Source organism: Chiloscyllium plagiosum, chromosome 8, assembly GCF_004010195.1.
Source record: "Chiloscyllium plagiosum isolate BGI_BamShark_2017 chromosome 8, ASM401019v2, whole genome shotgun sequence".
Lineage (NCBI taxonomy): Eukaryota > Metazoa > Chordata > Chondrichthyes > Orectolobiformes > Hemiscylliidae > Chiloscyllium > Chiloscyllium plagiosum.
Genome location: NC_057717.1, coordinates 215,484 through 234,707, shown reverse-complemented (window position 1 = coordinate 234,707; position 19,224 = coordinate 215,484). Strand labels below are relative to the sequence as shown.

Genomic DNA, 19,224 nt, shown 5'->3' with positions numbered 1-19,224 from the left:
GCTATGGACCAAGGAGGTGGCCCTTCTACACACCGACTAGGGAAAAGACAATTAGTGGAACGATGAAAGGAAAGGATCATGGATGCAATGTCGTGGAAAGATGACCACCTTTAGACTTTGGTTTAGATTCATGGACTCTGATTTGGCCTGTTTATTAATAATGGCCCTAGGCCACAGGAGGGATTTGGAAGGATGGCCCGAACTTGCATATACCAAAATGGCCCATGTCTGCTTACTCAAAATGGTCACAAGGGAAAAGTGAATTAAACAGCTTGTTTTAACACAACATGGCTGAAAAGGAGATAAACATGACAGTTGTTCTAGCCTTTAAGTAGGACACAATGGTATTTTTGAACAGAGCTACTCCAAATCCAGTAAAAAGAGAGCCTTGAGCAGCAGCTATCCCAGACAGTTTTGATGAGAAGATGCCTGAGTGAGTGATTGATCCCAGCTTCAATACATTGGTAATTGTCCCAACTAGGTTATCCATGTTAATGCAGCTGCTTAGGGAGTTAAAGTTCATAGATTCATCATCATAGGCCATTTGGCCTAACAAGTCCACATCGACTGTCCAAACAGTATCCAAGCCAGACTCGCCCTCCTACCCTCTCCCTGGAATCCTGCATTTCCCATGGCTAACCCATCTAACCTACATATCCCTGGACACTATGGGAAATTTAGCATGGCCAAACCACCTAATTTGCACATCCTTGGATTGTGGGAGGAAACCGGAGCACCTGATGGAAACTTGTGCAGACACAGGGAGAACGTGCAAACTCCACACAGACAGTTGCCCGGACTGGAATTGAACTTGGGACCCTAGCACTGTGAAGCAGCAGTGCTAACTACTGCTCTACCAGACTGCCCATAAGTTATTTTATCGTAAATATTTGTTTCTTTGAAATTAGTTTCTTGCAATATTAAGCAATAGATTCTCATTAAAGAGTCTGAGAATCATAGAGGTACTTTTTAACATAAAAATAGATATAACCAAAGCATAACACAAAGATGAGGGAAAAGGCATTTTTGCTTTGTGTGGGAGTTAATTAGCTTTAGGAAACGCCTTCTCTTACACCGTAAACAAAATAGATTGTTCACAGCACAGTAATCACAAAGTGCAAACAGTAGAATCAACCGTATAAATTTACAATTTAAATTCATAGCACAAATAATATTAAAAATTTTATAGCAAATAGTTAAAATTAAATACCTTTTATATTTTTACATATAGTTAGGACAGCGTAAAATATAAGAAGACTAATTGAACAGAGTATAATAAATAACATAATTCAACCTGTCCTTAGAGGTAAGTATGCCTGAGATAGACACAAAGGAGTACAGCAAGTAACTTTGGAATGTGAATGTATAGGATGCATAGGAAGATCCCAATGCTTAGAGATTATAGTGTTGAGCAAACACTAATCTATGAGATCATGGGAATCTGGGGCTGTCCAAAGGAATATCCATTATTGATTGGGTGTCTCATAGGATTGGGTATAAGAACTAAGAAGGAAGGACCGAGTGACCACGTTGTAGGTGATCATTGCAACACAATTGTATACAAATACTGCTTTTTACTGTTAAATTACCATGTGTCATTAATATCTTTTGATCTGAGCCAATGATTAACGGAAAAAGTGCCTTCTCATGTCGAAACCAGATTTGGAGAAGGTTTTTTGGCCCTCTTCCTGCTTGAAGCAATGTCTTCCATTTGCCTGAATCCTGGATGTTTCCTGAGTCTTTGTCTCTAGTCAGGGCTTACATTCCTACACATCCAGAGTACTCTGTATGGTTTTCTATCTTGTATTTAAGAAAGGAAATGTCAGTATGCAGGCAGTTCATGAGAGGTTCACAGGGCCTACTTGTGCGATGAAGGTGTTGACTTATCAAGAATGATGCAACTGATTGGGCTTTTGTTTTATTTTAAAAGAATGGTGTAGGTCTTATTGAAATATACAAGATTTTGGGGGTGGGGATGGCGCTTGACAAAGCAGATATTGAGATATTGGGGGCATCTCAATCTGGGGGACATTTAAAGCTGAAATTGAAAAGGGAGTTTTTTTTTCCCCAAGACAATAGTGAATGTTTAAAATTCTCCACCCGAGAAACTTATGGAGGCTAAATCGCTAAAAGTATTTAAAGAGGAAGTAGGTAGACTTTTGAAATATTGGGCAGTTAAGGGCTATGTGGAACATGCACAAAAGAGGTCTCGAGTCCTGGGAAAAAACAGCCCTAAGGTTATGGATGGCGGGACAGTCGAGGGGCAAAGTGCACTACTTCTGTTCTATTTAAGTTTCATAAATATTGTAAGTTGCTGGGAATCAAACAAAGGTTTCATAGCATCTGCCACCTGCAGATCTAAGTGACACTAATGTGAATGAATAGGACATTACAAAGAGCACTAACTAAAGCCAAACACAAGACACAGCTTTGCTGCCACAATACTCCGAGCAAATTGATCAACTTCATATGAAGTTATGACAGTAGGGCGAAGAGATTTCTGGGGATGTTGTCGCAAAAAGCAAAGAACAAGGATCCACAAGACAAGGAGTTAAGTGATTTTTGACAATGCTGTGCAATTAGCTGCACAGATAGAGACATGAGGTTCAGGATGAGCCATTATAAGTGCCAAATCAGGGAGGACACTCAAAGCGCCTCCATTATGACAGAGAATTTGTCTTTATGCCAAACTGTTACTGCCGTATGCAGCCAGTGTCACCAAATCGGTTACCTGTCACAATAGCTGCTAATTGCAAGAGTGACCTTGTACTTGGATTCTATTATCAGTTGTGTACTTGCATGCTAAGACCATAAGACAATAGGAGCAGAACTCAGGCCATTCAGCCCATTGAGTCTGTTCCTTTTTTTTCCCTGAAATGAGGAACAGACAGATATTATAAGTCATGGATGACCAAGCCATTGCTTTTTTGGTGTCGGTGTGAAGGTGTCCCAAACAAGTGAACAAGCAGCACAGAAGGCATGTTGGGACAATGAGCTCATTCATTGGGGTGGGTGAGAGCGAGTATGGGAAGATGCAGGCGGTTGTGAGAATGGTTGAGCATGAGCCTTAGTGGGACGTGGATACAGTAGCAGAGGCAGAGAGTGAGATATCGCAGAGAAAATAGTTGGACTCACAGATGGAGAAGAGATTTATTTCCTAAGGTATTCTATGCTCTCAGATAAGTGAGACTGCTTCAAACTGGGTGGCAATTTCACTCCCAGGTCAGTAAAGCTGGGAAATGTTCTGGCAAAAGTGGACTGGTTGCAGCTTCTTAAAAGAATGTCTGTGACAAATCAGAGGCAAGATAGACATGTCCCCACAAAGTAAAAAGTTGTGCTGCTAAGTCTAGAGACTGGTGGTAATCCAGAGGCAAACAGGGTCAAATTAGGAAGAAAATTAGAGTTTATGATAATCTCAAAAAAGACAAATACCTTAGGAAGCTTCAAGGAGCATGGAAATGTAATGATTAGAACCAAGTGGATCTTATCAATAATGAGATCTTTTATTGGGATGGGTAACCTGCATCAATCAGGGATCTGGCTGACCAGTATACACAGGAGATTCAGAATCTCCTTAATTCGGGGTGTGACTCTGAGCTGGCTGGCCACAGCAGTATACTGTGCGCATGTCAAGAAAGGGTGACTTGGATACAGGATACCAGCCCCTGTGCAGTTATTTCGGGAGTGCGCAGGGGGAAGTGGGAGGGAAAATTGGGAGATCGGATTGAGGTTGTGAAGGATTAGGGAGGATCCAGAGATGTTTTATCAGTATACCGGGAGTGTGGACGTTGAGCCCATCAGAGACAGACATAGTAACTCATGACTGGTTACAGAAGACATGTACATGTTTCTTGAGTATTTTATCCCTGTCTTTCCAAAGGAGAGGGAAGATGCAGACATTTTAGTTAAGAAGATTACATAAACATTAGACAAAATAAGCGTAATGAGAGGGACATTACCAGGGGAACTGACCTCCCTGAAAGTGGATAAATCATCAGGACTGGTTAAATTATATCCTAGTCTATTAAAGCAAGTTATGTGGAAATATTGGATGCTCTAAGGATTATTTTCCAAACTTTATTAGGTGCAGGCAAGGTAGCAGTGGATTGCAATTCTGCAAACTTTATACCATTTTTCAGAAAGTATGTGAGGGATAGGGGAGATAATTATAGGCCGATGAGTCTGAACTTGGAAAAAAAAATGGAATCAATATTGAGTGATAGAATTGACTCCTACTTGAAATGTTTTGAATTGATGAGGGAGAGTCAGCATAGATTTGTTAAGGGAAGGTCACGTCATATGAACTTGATTTCTTTTGTGGGACTATCAAGCAGGTTTGGGATGTGGGTCCCACAGTGCATGTTGTCAGCACAGGTGTTAGTGAGGTATTTGACAAAGTCCCACACAGAAAACTGTTTTAAAAAAATAAAGCCTGTGGGATACTGGGGAACATGATGAATTACATTTAAAATTGACTCAGTGATAAGAAACAATGGATAAGTGTTGATGGAAGTTTTTGTGAGTGGAAAGTAGTTTTCAGCAGTGTTCCACAGTTCAGTTCTGGCTCCCTTGATGCTTGTGATATATTTTAGTGATTTCAGTTTTAATCTGGAAGACGTGATTGGGAAATGTACGGATGATACAGCAACTGTCAGGTATTTAACAGGAGCGAGGATGGCTACTGACTGCAAGATGATATCAGCTGTTTAATTGACTGGGCAGAATAATGACAAATTAAACTTATTCTGGAGAATTGTGAGGTGAAACTTTGGGGAGCGTAAACAAAGTAAGTGAATACCCAATAAATAGGAGGGTTTTGAGAGGTAGTGGATGACATGAGGAACATTGGATTACATGTCCAGATGTGGCTTGACAGTTGCCGGGAGATGGAAAAGGTGCTATAGAAGGCATATTGATTTTTTTTCACCTGTGCAATGTAATAGCATCGGATACATTTGTTTGCGACAAGTTATATCTTCGCCATACGCGGCCAGCACATGATTTCAAACGCAATGTCTAACATCAGAAGGTCTGACACTGATTTCACAATCTGCAGTGATGATCAAATTTGGTACAATCAAATAGAAATTCAGGCTAGTGTGACAGTGTATGAGAATATGTTTATTTGTTTCCTTCAAATGACAAATACTTTGAGAGAACTTTATGGTAACCAACTTCTGGCTGATAGCTGCTTTGTCTATTAGGTTTTATCTCCCAGAAACTCAAGCCCATAGCATTGTCGTTTCACGAATTCCATACTTCCTGGATTGCTTTGGCATTTAATTTCCAGGCACTAACAGTTGACCCGTGTATATTCCACTCCTACCATTTTCTGCAAATTACTGCTCTGACATTCACCCAGTGACTGTTATAAAGATCAACTAGTAATGAGCACTGGGTAAAGCTGACAAACATTCCAGGGTCTTTAATAGATCCTGAATGTTTTCCCAAGAAAGTGAAACCTATGATTGTCTTTCATTTTCATTTCACACTAATGAAGTTCTGCTTCTAATTATCCATAACCTATTAAGGGAGCTGACAGTCTCAGTGTAACTGGAGTAGGAGGCTGAGAGGTTTGTTAATTGAGACATATAAGATAATCAAAGGGTTAGATAGGATGGACAGCGAGAGTCTTTTTCCTCGGATGGTGATGGCTAGCACGAGGGGGAATAACTTCAAATTGAGGGGTGATAGATCTAAGACAGATGTCAGAAGTAGTTTCTTTACTCTAAGTAGTAGAGGCATGGAACACACTGACTGCAACAGTTGTGGACTCACCAACTTTACAGGCATTTAAATAGTCATTGGATAAGCATATGGATGAGAATGGAATAGTGTAGGTTAGATCGGCTTCAGATTGCACCACCCTGTGAAACCTACATCAAGGGCTGAAGGGCCTGTACTGAGCTGTTATGTCCTATGTTCTGTGTGTTTCTCAACCCCGTTCTCCCAATAACCCTTGATTCCCCCCTTACAATCAAGAACTCATTGCCATCATAAACCTACTCAGTGACCTGGCCTTCACAGCCTTCCGTGGCAGTGAATTCCATAGATTCACCACTCTCTGGTTGAAGAAGTGTCTCCTATCTTTGTTTGAAAGTAAAGTCATCCCTTTACTCTCAAGTTCTGCCCAGTCTCTCCTACCAATGGAAACATCTTCCCAATATCCACTCTGTCCAGGCCAATTAAATCACCCCCCCCCCCCCCCATCCTACTAAACTTCATTGAGGATAGATCCAGAGTCCTCAAAAGTTCCTCATATGTTAGGTTATTCATGCCTGAGATCATTCGCGTGAAACTCTTCTGAACACGTTCCAGGGCCAATATATCCTTCCTGAGATATGGGGCTAAAACTGCAAATAATACACCAGAGCCTTACAGACCCTCAGAAGTATATTCAAGTTCTCTTAAAATAAAACACTGTAACGCATGTGTTTTCCTAACTGTCTCAACCTGCAGGTTTATCTTGAGAGAATTCTGGACTAGAACTCCCAAGTCTCATTGCACTTAGGCTTCTGAATTTTCTCTCCATTTAGAAAGTACTCTATGTTTCTATTCTTCCTTCCAAAGTGCATGACCTCGCACTTTCCCACTTTGCACTCCATCTGCAACTTCTTTGCCCAAACTCCTAGCCTGTCCAAATCCTTCAGCATCCTCCCCACATGCTCAATGCTACCTCCCTTCCACCTATCTTTGTATCATCTGCAAACATAGCCAGAATACCCCCAGTTCCTTCATCTAGATCATTAAATGAACAAAGTGAAAATTTGTGGTCCCCACAATGAGTGTTGTGGAACACTATTTCTCACCTTGACTAGGATGTTTTCTTCCCCCATGTTCTGCTTTCTATGAGATAGCCAAGCTTCCACTCATGTTAGCAACTTGTTTCAAACACCATGGGTTCTTTTCTTACTCTATTGCCTCCTGTGCAGCACCTTCCTAAATGCCTTCTGGACGTCCAGTTATATAACATCCATTAGTTATCCTTAATCTAACCTGTTCGTTACTTCCTCAAAGTATTCGAGCAGCTTTGCCAGGCATAACCTCTTTGATTATACCATGCTGACTCCACCCTATTTTACCATACATTTCCAAGTATAGAGAAATCTCATCCTTCACAATGGACGCCGGGATCTTACCTACGGTCGAGGTTAGACTAATTAGTCAGTAATGTTCCATCTTACCTTAAGCATTTACCTGCTTCATCTCATTGACCCTTTGCCAATTAGCTCGTGACTCAGGTAGTAGTCCAGACATCATCAGCTTTTCAGTTTAGCTCCTAGTTAGTCATACTCCATTAGCAGAACCTTTGCCCAAGTTTTATCTATGTCATTGGTACCTGCATGGACCACAACCACTGGATCCTACCCCTTCCACTCCAAGTTCCCTTGTAGCCCAGATGTGAGATCCCAAACCCAAGCACCAGGGAAACACCACAACTTTTGGCATTCTTGATCCTGTTCACAGAGAACAGTCTCTATTTCTCTAACTATGCAATCCCAATTACAACAACGTTTGTCTACTCTCCCTGCGTTCCTCTCCCACATTGCTTACACAACATATGGACTCATCCTCAAGCCTTCTGGTATTTTATCCCCTTTTTGTTTTGCGTCATCTGGATTTTGTTATGTCACCTTCCTTCCCTTCTATTATTCACATTTCACTTTGCTTTGCCCTTCCTCTCCACACTCATTGTCAAAGTATACTTTCATTTATTTATTCATGGGACTGGGTGTTGTCGCTGGCCAGCATTTATTGCTTATTCCTAATTGCCTTTGAGAAGGTGGTGGAGAGCTGCTTTCTTGAACCACTGCAGTCCACGTGCCGTAGGTTGTTTGAGATAATATGCACTGCTGCCATGGAGTGTTTGTGGTGGTGGGAGTGGATAGTTGTGGATGATTTGACAATTAAACAGGCTGTTTTGTCTTGGATGCTGTGAAGCCTGAGTGTTGCTGGTGTCACACCCATCCAGGAAAGTGTATTTCACCGCATTCCTGACTTGTGCCTTGTAGATGGTGGACAGGCTTTGGGGAGGCAGGTGGTGAGTTACTCTCCATATGATTCCTCCCCTCTGGCCTGTTCTTGTAGACATTGTGCTTATGTGGCAAATCCAGTTGAGTGTCTGGCCAACTGGTAACCCTAAGAGTATTGACAGTGGGGCATCCAGTGATGGTAACTCATTGAATATCACAGGTTAGTGGTTAGATTGTCTCTTATTGAAGATAGTCATTGTCTTGCATTTGTGTAGTGCAATTGTTACATGCTTAAAATCGGTTACATATTCGAGCATTTACCAGTTCTGAATAAAGGTCACTGCACAAAAACAGAATCTTAAAGAGCCCTGAAAAATGTGGACCACAGCAAAAAACCTGGAAGAGTCACATAAGAACGTTAGCCAAGCCTATTTTAACATTGCTTAGTGGAACTTCCTCAGTGTCGAGAAGAGATTCTCACTAAGGAGTGATAAAATGCTGAATACGTAAAGGAGATTATTCCTTGTTGTCAGCCTCATTAAGTGTATCAATGTGACACAGCTGTGATCCATTCACAATCTGCTTGTTCACTTTAAAGCTGCATCTCAGGTACACCAGAGATTATCACTGCAATCCTGCCACAAAGAGGCTTTGTGCTCAGTGATAGGCACCAGGCTGATAGATTGGACTAGATTACCTCTTAGGCTCAAACTCATTACGTGCTATTCAGCTGCTCAGTGCATCCCTGCTTAGCCTTGCCCAGCCAAATATACCAAGCTTACACTCTTGCTTATTGCTCCGTTGTATAGCAAATAAATTTATGCTAGCAGTGCACAGTCAAGGGAGAATCCAGGACAGCTTCTGATACCAATCCAGGAGCTGGGACACGATCAGTCAGCCGCTTGGGGTGGTCAGAGTTCGGATCCGATCCACTTAAGGGGTGAGGAGCTGAATATCAGGCAGCCTTGAGTCTGTCTGTCTTATTCTGGGTGATTTTCTGCTGAAATTAGAGAAGGAACTGGAATGGGTGGCACAGTTATTGGGGGAAAATGTGGTGTGGCCTGCTGAGTAGACAGCACAGAGGCCATGCAAGGTTAATGATGTGGGGGATTGGCTGAGGAAAAGTGAGTGATGGAGGATGGTGCATGCAATAGTGAGTTTCAGAATGGGTGTGAGGTACATGCAGGAGCAGAGACAGAGTGAGTAAGAGTTAACAGAGAGTTGTTATTGACTGTGGTGGATCAGAGAAAATTATTGTTCTTCCTCCTACAGTGAAGGGATTTCCTCCAGATGACTGAGACCACGCTGGTCCAGGTGGCTTCCTCAGACCAGGCTGGCAGGGTCTGGTATTGTGGCCAACTGTCAGTTGTAGAGGATGGCTGCTCTTCTGCACAACCCCATTCAGCAGATCTTCAGTCACCTAAGTTTAAAACAGGGTGCCAAATTCCCCTATAGCTGCTATGTTTGGGGAAATGTCATATTTACAAAGGGTAGTTCTGGACTGACATTTCTTGTCTGGCTGCGCATTTCCCTTTTAAAGGTGAACCAGAGACGTTGGGCTATTCTACGATAAGCAGGCTGTTGCAGGTGATGAAATTGAGCGAGCAACAGACGAGAGGGGAACTCTCTGGGCAGGCTGGGTAGTTAACGAGGCAAGATTGGAAATGACAGCACACGAAAACATCACAATGTCTCTTAGACAGAAACCCTATATGAAACATGACAAAATTGACACTGAACCAAAGTTTGAAAGATTTGGCCTGTTAACTCTTTTCACAGTTGATCATTAATCAAAAATTAAAACGCCAGGTTTTACAAAAAAAAGGCCATAAAGTAATTCATTTCAGCTTTCCCTTGTCAGCAACTGTAATTTGATGCAGCTGTATTAACATATTGCATCATTAGATCTCAATATGAGATGTCCATCCAATAAATGTAATATTGTCTTTTTTGCATCCTGGCCCATGTCCGTTTTCACAACCAATACTTGATATTAATATTATTACAGATACCGATAATCTGTAATATTATAGATAACACTTCCTGATGGTGATGATGATAATAAACAATGTCAGCCATCCAGTTAGTGTGAACAGTCTCTCACTCTGGTACTTACCCCAGTCTCTCTATTTTACAGTCTGGATTCATCAGAGTCTCACACAGAAATCTCACTCCGGAATCTCCCAGATAATTATCATTCAGGCTAAACAGAATGAAAAACTGTATTAATATGGACTGAACTTCCACCAGCAGGCAGAAAAACTGAGCTGGTTTTGATTTTCTGTTCATATGCAATTATTTTTTTTTGTTTTTTCTGTAGTTTTTGATTACTGACTGAAATTGGAAAAGGACAGTGTTAAAATTAAAAATTGTAAAGAGATTGCAGCATTAAAAAGCAAGTGACCATTGTAACTGGCATTTCTACGGCTGCTTTGTGCAATCAGTGAGGAAGACAGGCTGGCAGCACAGGATGTATACAAAATGAGATTTGGCCTGCAACAGGTAGCTGCTTGGTTTGTGCAGTTGTGACCAGCTGTGGATGATAAAGGTCACCTGTCAGCCAACAAATGTGTGAATGGCTCCTGGGGAACTGAACAGCTTGTGGATGTGAACGATACAGCCAGAAATGATCAACCATCTTGAAGAGGCGGTGGTAATGGACAATATTTGAAGCTTGAGAAAAGCCAGCTTATTCTTTGTCACCATTTGCTGTAATGTGTTACTTTTAAATCAATAACTCAGAGATTTTGTAATTTGTCAATTAGTCATTCAGTGCCTTCTGTAAGGAAGTGGAACCTCGAGAAGAGTGATGGAAGAACAGCAAGTCCTGGCAGTAAGAACGTGATCTCCATGATCTCAGTGACCTCAATGGAAAGGGGCTATTTTATGGTGTTCCTAATGTTTTTTTCTTCCCTCTATCCATAACCCCACTTTTTAAAATTTGGTTTGTATGTACATATGTTTGTGTGTATAGTCAGAGTTTCATCACACTGTTAGCGTTTTAATTAATAAAGTTATGCATCAACTGTTCATAGTTACTCAAATGTTGTATTTCGTGTGAGAATCATCTATATCGCTTGCAAAGTAAACTCATACCCCACAAAGCACCTTCAACTCTAATCCTCTAGCAGAGATGCTATTAGCTTACTGCAAACATTCTGAGGAAGGGTCACCAGACTGATTTCTCTTCACAGATGCTGCCAGACCTGCTGAGCTCTTTAGCAACTTCTGTTTTGTTACTGCAAGAATTCATTGGCCATTGAATGACTGGACTCAAATTCAAATTAATCAATACTAATATCTTACATTTTTAAAGTAATTCATTATTTTAACTTATTTTTTCCTCTTTTTCTCTTCCTGCTTCGTTGTGTTGTACACAAGTGAATGTGCACTTGCATATGCATCTGTTGTGATTTATTGCGCAGCCCCACCCCCTTCCCATTTATCTCTCCACCCCAGAGGCTCCCAGCCTCATTCCTGATGAAAGGCTCCGGTCCAAAATGTCGAATTTCCTGCTCCTCGGATGCTGCCTGACCTGCTGTGCTTTTCCAGCAATTCCCTCTCAACTCTGATCCCCAGCATCTGCAGACCTCACTGACTCCTTCTATTCCCCAGTCACCTACTTGTATACAGTCACCTCCAGATTTCTGTGCTGGAGCAAGCTACTGCGGATGTTGGAATCTGCACTGAAAACAAACATGTTGGCGATCACAGTGGGTCAGGCAGCATCCATGGAGAAAAAGCACGGTAACGGTTTGAGTCTAGATGACTCTTCATCAGAGCTATTTGTATTAATCTGAGAGTTTTTCAGTGCCGTTTAAAAAGTGAGCATCATGAACATAGATTTTGGGGAAGACAGGCTTATATAAAAAAGGAAAATAAACTAAAACTGTCTTTGTTACAGACAGAAGAGAACAGCAAAATTAATTTAACTCTCTCTTTCTGTTCATATTACTAACAATTTTCAATGATCAGATTTAATCTCCAGAAGCTCACGACTGACCCTGCCAAGTTTTGGAATGTTCCTATATCTGGAAATATATGAGACTGGCACCATTTTCCATGAATTAAATGATAAAGTGGCAATTCATTGTACTTTATAATTGCATGTCATTTCAATCTTCATATTATTTCAGGGTGAGTATCATAATGAAATCATATTAATTGCTGTTATAAAATTCATTCCTCTGAATTTTATAACAGCAAGAAATGTTATTTTCTGTCATTACATTGTTGAAATATTGTTGTTCTCTTGGTTTGCAGGGAAGGGGAGTTTCCCATTTCATTCACCATTCAACAGGTGCATTCAACACCATTTACTGCTGGTGCAGTTTTTGATATATTTCAAGAGATTTTCTAGGAGTCCCCCAACTCCCAACAAATGCTTACATATGGGAGTGGATTGTTAGAAAATCCTGTTGCTCAACAGTGAGAATTTTATCAGAGTATTAGCAAGATCCTATCAATGTGCTGGACAATTAGCGATTTGGAGTTTTTACAGCAGTAAGTTGATTTTAACTAAATTGTGATCCATATAAATAATAAGAAAAAAAAATCAACTTATGTAATTGTCTAATTTAAAATGCTTCCCTTTCGTTGTAAGGAACCAGTGTTTTATTTCTCATGATACTTCAATCGTCTTTCCTTGTGATCTGCGCAGTTTAAAGTTGATTAGATTACTTACAGTGTGGAAACAGGCCCTTCGGCCCAACACGTCCACACCGACCCTCCGAAGAGCAACCCACTCAGACCCATTCCCCTACATCTAACACTATGGGCAATTTAGCATGGCCAATTCACCTAACCAGCACATTTTTGGACTGTTCGAGGAAACCGGAGCAAACGAGGAGAATGTTTAAACTCCATACAGACAGTTGCCTGAGGTAGGAATTGACCCGGGTCTCTGGCACTGTGAGGCAGCAATGCTAACCACTATGCCACCGTGCCACCCACAACTGATGTTATAATTGCTAGTATTATTAAGATAATTTTTCACCGCATTGGTGTTTAAAATACTAGGAATATCTATATTCAAGTCTTGCAAATAAATACATATTTTTCTTTTCATCTAACTGGAGTTAATATTTCAATAATACTTATTTAAAATGTAATGAATCCCATTCATACTTTATTTTTTCTATTAAAAATTATTGTAAATACTCACTCGATCTCCTGTAGACTCTTACAGGTCCGAATGAGATGGAGGAGAGATGAGACAGATCGGTCTGTGAAGGAGTTTCCCCCCAGATTTAAATGCATCAATGACTGGTTTGTACTGACAGTAGAGGCTAGTTCCTTGGCACAGGAATCTGTGAGTTTGTTAAGAGCCAATCTAGGGATTATTGACAGTAAAATAAGAAATGTGGGTAAATATACAGCGCTCTTGATGACAACAATAATGTACAGTACGAAGTCCTCAAAATTTAATTCAGAACAAAAGTTATATTGATCCTGTGAAATTAATGTTTGAGTGCTGTGTACTTTCATTAGAACTGGAAAAAGCTGCAAATGAAAGGGTTTAATAACAAAGACAGGGGAGGGAAATGGGAGGGAATGAAAGAACAAAATGCAGTGCAGAAATAATTAAATAAAATGATAGGGGTGCAAAGCAGAACCTCTGCATCATTATGTTCTTATTAGGAAGGATAATGAGTTAAGACCAGTGGAGCAGGAGTGGCATTAGTGCTGGTGTTGAAGATAAGGGTCATGATATAACTGGAAGCTGTGAAATTTGTCTGGAATGAGGAAGTGTGGCCGTGTGTGTAGGGTAGGAATAGAGTCATGAATACAATATTATCAGAGTTGGACAATTAACAGCTGGCAGGCAGGGGAGAGTCATCCATTCAGTATGAGCAAAGAATGTCCTGGTTCAGGCAATCATGGGGCCATTTTTAAAGGCAGTCAGCAGTACTTTAAAACAACAGTTCTCGAAGGAGCCTCCGGGGATCACGAGTTACTAACAAAGAGCTCAAATGGCAACAGCGAGATCCGGGTGGCTCCTGGATTCATTCATACTCCCTCAGGCTGCAGCAGTCCCTGTTCTATCAAAACTGGAGGAGAAAATCAAGGCAATCAAGGCAGGTTCAGATAGAGACTGTTGAGAAGGTGAGAAAGCATAGGGCATCCAGTTGCAATGACAAAAAAAATCACTGAACTGATGTCGTCAGGAAAAGGTTACAAGGAGAAACTGAAGGTCTGGCATGCGACCAATGACAAAAGTAAAATTGGTAGAAAAAACATCTCTGTCCAGTCATTAGCAATACCTCAGCAGCAGCATTGCACCTCCATCAGCTCAGAGTCCTCAGCATGGGTAGGGAGGGTCCAGTTTACCCTGACTGGGTATAACAGCAGCTGCCTACAGCATCTGGGTGGGGGTGCGCCACACAGGCACTTCTAATGAGCCAGCAGGTTCCGTGTGGAAGCCACTCAGATTATAGGTATCCTCCAGGCTATAGGCAGCTGGAGGAGAGGCAGATTTAACAAAATCTATGGAGGAAAGATATGCGCATTTTGTCACCACCTCAGCTGATATTGCAGAGGTAGAATATCAGTGTACATGCAAGCATTTGTTTAAAATCTTCCTCCTGAAGCCCTTAGATTTCATCTGACTGTACATTGTTATTGGATGTCATCTTTCTCTGTAGATATTTTCAATTAATTCTGAGAGAGTACATGACAAAAAAAACTTTCAATTTTCCACATCTCTGTGTCTTTAAGAGTTCACTGGCTCTTGTAAACAGTGAAATGAGAAGGAAAGCACTAAATGATACCAAAACATTTCTAGTTTCTGTGCTTCATATCACGAGAGGTCCAAGAGATAGTAAAGACATTGAAAGAACAGCACCATTGCTAACAAAGATGGACAATATATTGCATTGATGTGAGAGTCACCTTCAGTTGAAATTACTGAATCTTGTGTCTCCCTTGCACACATCTGACATCGTGGTCCATGAGACTCTTCATTGTGTAGTCTCTGGTTAAGATTGATTCCGGCTACTGACTGTTTAAGAAGCAATAGAACTCATTGTTCAAAACTTTTCCCACTGTAGCTTCAGGTTACACAGAGCATAGCACAACAACAGGAAATAGGATGTCTGGGTGTCTCTCTCCTCTGCACGTGTTCCACATAGATGCACATTGGCCCAAGTGTCCTTCGGTCAGTACAGATTGCTTTTATTTATTTGTTTATGCGTATCTGGCAAAGTCAGTATTGGTTGCCCATCCACTTGTCTTTGTACACGAATTTGTGATCTATTCTTGGCTTGCTGCTGTCCATCTGGTGTAGATACATCACCAAAGCAGTTCAGTAGGTGGTGCTAGGATGCTGATACAGTGACAGCAAAGAGATAGAGATGTTGTTCGAAGTCAGGATGGTGTCTTGGAGGGAACTTACAGACAGTGCTGACTTCACACGTTTGCTGTCTTTGTTCTTGTACAAAGTTAAAAATCACACAACACCAGGTTATAGTCCAACAGGTTTAATTGGAAGCACACTAGCTTTCGGAGCGACGCTCCTTCATCAGGTGATTCAGAGCCTCGCTCCGAAAGCTAGTGTGCTTCCAATTAAACCTGTTGGGCTATAACCTGGTGTTGTGTGATTTTTAACTTTGTACACCCCAGTCCAACACCGGCATCTCTGAATTATATTTGTTCTTGTAGCGTGTAAAGACTTTGTGATATCGATGTCCCAATTGTAAGAAATGTTCATGAGTTACAACAGTGCATCTTCCATACAGTTTATACAGCTAGGACAGTGCATTGGTGATGGAGTGAGTGGATTCCTTTCATCCCTGGATGATGTCAAGCTGCAAGTGTTGTTGGACCAGCACTGATCCAGACAAGTGAGCAGCATTCTGTCATCCACCGGTCTTAAGCATTGTAAATTATGGTCATGCTTTGGACTACTAGCTCAGTGAAAGTTCTGTTGAACTATCATCTCCTGTCATCCAGTACTGAGCCTGATGGCAAAGAGATAGCCTGAATAACTCAAGCACCCAGGATTGCCACAATGTGTAGGTTTTGTGGGGGCTTCCATCGTCATGAGGGATTCTTGTGGCAGCCACAGATCTGTTGGATTTCGAGAGTGAAAGTCCTTCCTGCAGATGAGGCTGCTGTATGTTCTGTTGAAGCTTTGTCACATGGATACATGCAGGCTGCCAATGACAGACAGCAAAGGCTATGGGCCCTGACAACATGGCGACAACAGTACTGAAGGCTTATACTCCAGAAATACCATCACCAAGCTCTTCCAGTGCAGCCACAGCATCAGCCACCCATCCCCACTTCCATGTGGAAAACTGTCCAAGCATGTCCTGTATATTAAAGGTAGGACAAGTCCAACTCGGTGAATTATCATCCCATCAATCTACTCTCAATCAGTAGTATAGTGATGGAAGGTGTCATCAAGTGAGAGTACGGACCTACTCAGTGACACCCACTCAGTGCACAATGTTCAGCATCATTTGTAACTCGTCAAATACTGAAGCAGTCCATGTCCAAAATGCAGCAAGATAGACAGGCAGGAGGCTGGAAGAACACAGGAAGTGAGGCAGCATCAGGAAGTGGAGAAGTGAATGTTTCATGAATAGAGCAGACAATATTCAGGATTGGACTAACAAGTGGCAAGTAACATTCACATCAGACAAATACCAGGCAATGTCTATCCCCAATAAAAGACAAAATAACCACTCCTCCTTGACATTCAATGGTGTCACCCTCATTCAACAACCTGGGGATTGCCATTGACCAAAAATTTAACAGGTTCAACATTTAAATATAATGGCTACAAGAACAGGTTACAGGCTAGGTTGTATGACTGTAAGTAACTTACCTCCTAACTCCCAAAGTCTTTCCATCATCTACAAGAAATAAGTCAAGCTGGCATGCTTCCCAATTGCCTGGATGGGTGCAGCTGCAACTACACATGAAACTTAACCTCCAAGCAGCCTGTTTGAATGGGATCACATCCACAAACATGTACTCCCTCACTCACTAACGCATCATAACAGCAGTGGGTACTATTGACAGCATATACTGCAGAAATTTGCGAAAGATATTTAGACAGAGCCTTCAGAATCCATGACCATTTCCATCTAGAAGGATAGGGAAGCAGGTACTTTGGAACACCACAACCTCCAAATTCTTCTCCAAGACATTCATTATCCTAACTTGGAAAAGTATCACCATTCCTGCAGTGTCACTGGGTCAAAGTCCTGGAACTCCCTCATGAAGGGCATTGTGGATCTACCAGCAGGATGGACTGCAGCAGTTCAAGGCAGCAGCTCAACAACACCTTCTCAAGGGCATCTAGGCATGGCCAATAAACTGTGGACATAAAAAACATTCACAACAAGTTAGAATATTGGGTACAGATTATTACTCTAGATATGCTGTCATACTCAACAGGCTAGCAGACAGTAGCTATACCTCTGGTTTTCTACATGACTGTATGATAGTGTGGAGTTGAGGGAACGGGTGGACATAAGAGACAGACAGATCTAGAGCATGAGACAGCAATTAGAAAATTCGAAATAAACTGCTAGAGGACTACTCGAGGCTATGGCAATAATGATTAAAGCATATCGGAAGGGAACAGATTTCATCCAGTTCTGCAACTGACAGGCAGATGTGACACAAAGCAACAGTTCGAACAGGCCGTAAGCAACAAGAGTCAGTAGCATCAATTGAGTTTGAGGAAGCGGAAACTGTAAATTTAGAGTAGGATATCCTTTATTTAAGCGGGAATGTGGATGAGAGGGAAGGATTAAAAACAATGGCAACAACAAGGAATTGCAAAAATGCACAGATGTGTCTGATGAAGAGAGGAAAGGTGGCAGCACCATGTTGCATTCAGCTTAACATCCTCATACCACAGAAATATACTGGATGGGAGGGAAGCCATGTTGAGGAGGAAGGACAGATTCTTGTAGTGGCACGGAATAGGAAGAGATATAGCAAAACACTATTGATCCATTTTCTGTGCGCAGTATGACCTGGGAACACCAATCAAGGACCCCATGTTGTACCAGCTCTGATCAACAGAGACATGGGAGCATGGGAGCTATCCAGATATATTTCTCAGGAGGCCCCCGTTGAGCCAGGTAAATATTTATTGTTTGGACATTACTGACCTATTTGCAATGTGGATGAAGCCTCTTTCTCACAAAACTGTTTACTCACAACTATCGCTCAGGTAATGGTTGAAGAGTTAATCCCCTCGATGGGGAATATGATTACAGATGAAGTGAGATCACGATGAAGTTTTGAGGATTAAGGAGTGATTAAAAGGTTACAAGTAATGAAGAACACCCACAGAACTTTGATCTTTATTGCTGGGGAGAGGGAGTTTAAATTAGGGAAGTTTTACAACAACTATGTAGGATGTTGGTGAGGTTGCAGCCAGAGTACTGTGTACAGTTTTGTATCCTATATTTAGGAAAATAGATATCAGAATTGGATGCAGTTCAAAAGAGTTCATTCGGTAGACTTGTGGAATATTGGTACGCAGAAGTGAGAACTGCAGATGCTGAAAACCAGAGCTTAGATCAGAGTGGTGCTGGAAAAGCACATCAGGTCAGGCAGCATCAGAGGAGCAGGAAAATCAATGTTTCGGGGTCCTCAGATGCTGCCTGATCTGCGGTGCTTGGGGGAATCTCAGACTAGGGGATTTAGGGGAAATTTATTTAAAACTGAAATACAAGGAACTTATTCTCCCAGAGAAATATCGGGGAATTAAGCGCTATGAGGAACGAACACAAAAGATGCCTTGAGTCCTCATTTCCCCTCCACCTACCCTACCCCAGTTCCAACCTTCCAGCTCAGCACCGCCCTCATGACCTGTCCCACCAGTCAATGTTCCTTTCCATCTATCCACTCCACCCTCCTCTCTGGCCGATCACCTTTACCCCAACCGCTATCCAGCTATTGCACTCTCAGCTATCTTCTCCCCAGCCCCACCCTCCTCTAATTTATCGTTCTAGTCCTGAGGCTCCCAGCCTCACTCCTGATGAAGGGCTCTGGCCCGAAATGTCAATTTTCCTGCTCCTCAGGTACTACTTGACCTGCTGTGCTTTTCCAGCAACACAGATTCTGGATTAGAGTGGTGCTGGAAAAGCACAGCAGTGCAGGCAGTATTCGAGGAGCAGGAAAATCGACGTTTTGGGCAAAAGCCCTTAATCAGGAATAGATTTTCCTGCTCCTCGGATACTGCCTGAACTGTTGTGCTTTTCCAGCACCACTTTAATCCAGAATC

At 41.7% G+C, this 19,224-nt stretch overlaps 1 protein-coding gene across 2 annotated transcripts in view; it reads right to left on the bottom strand.

Annotated features, from left to right (window-relative positions):
- LOC122552396 (NACHT, LRR and PYD domains-containing protein 3-like) overlaps nt 1-17,155 on the bottom strand; it is a 31,385-nt gene extending 14,230 nt beyond the window's left edge. For both annotated transcript variants that reach the window (XM_043695145.1, XM_043695146.1), the window contains exons 1-3: nt 16,804-17,155; nt 13,138-13,305; nt 10,090-10,176 (exon numbers count right to left, since the gene is read on the bottom strand). In XM_043695145.1, coding sequence (XP_043551080.1) covers nt 10,090-10,176; nt 13,138-13,305; nt 16,804-16,949 — 401 coding nt within the window. In that variant the 5' untranslated portion in view covers nt 16,950-17,155. The remainder of the gene's footprint in view (nt 1-10,089; nt 10,177-13,137; nt 13,306-16,803) is intronic.
- Between the last annotated feature and the right edge of the window lie 2,069 nt (nt 17,156-19,224).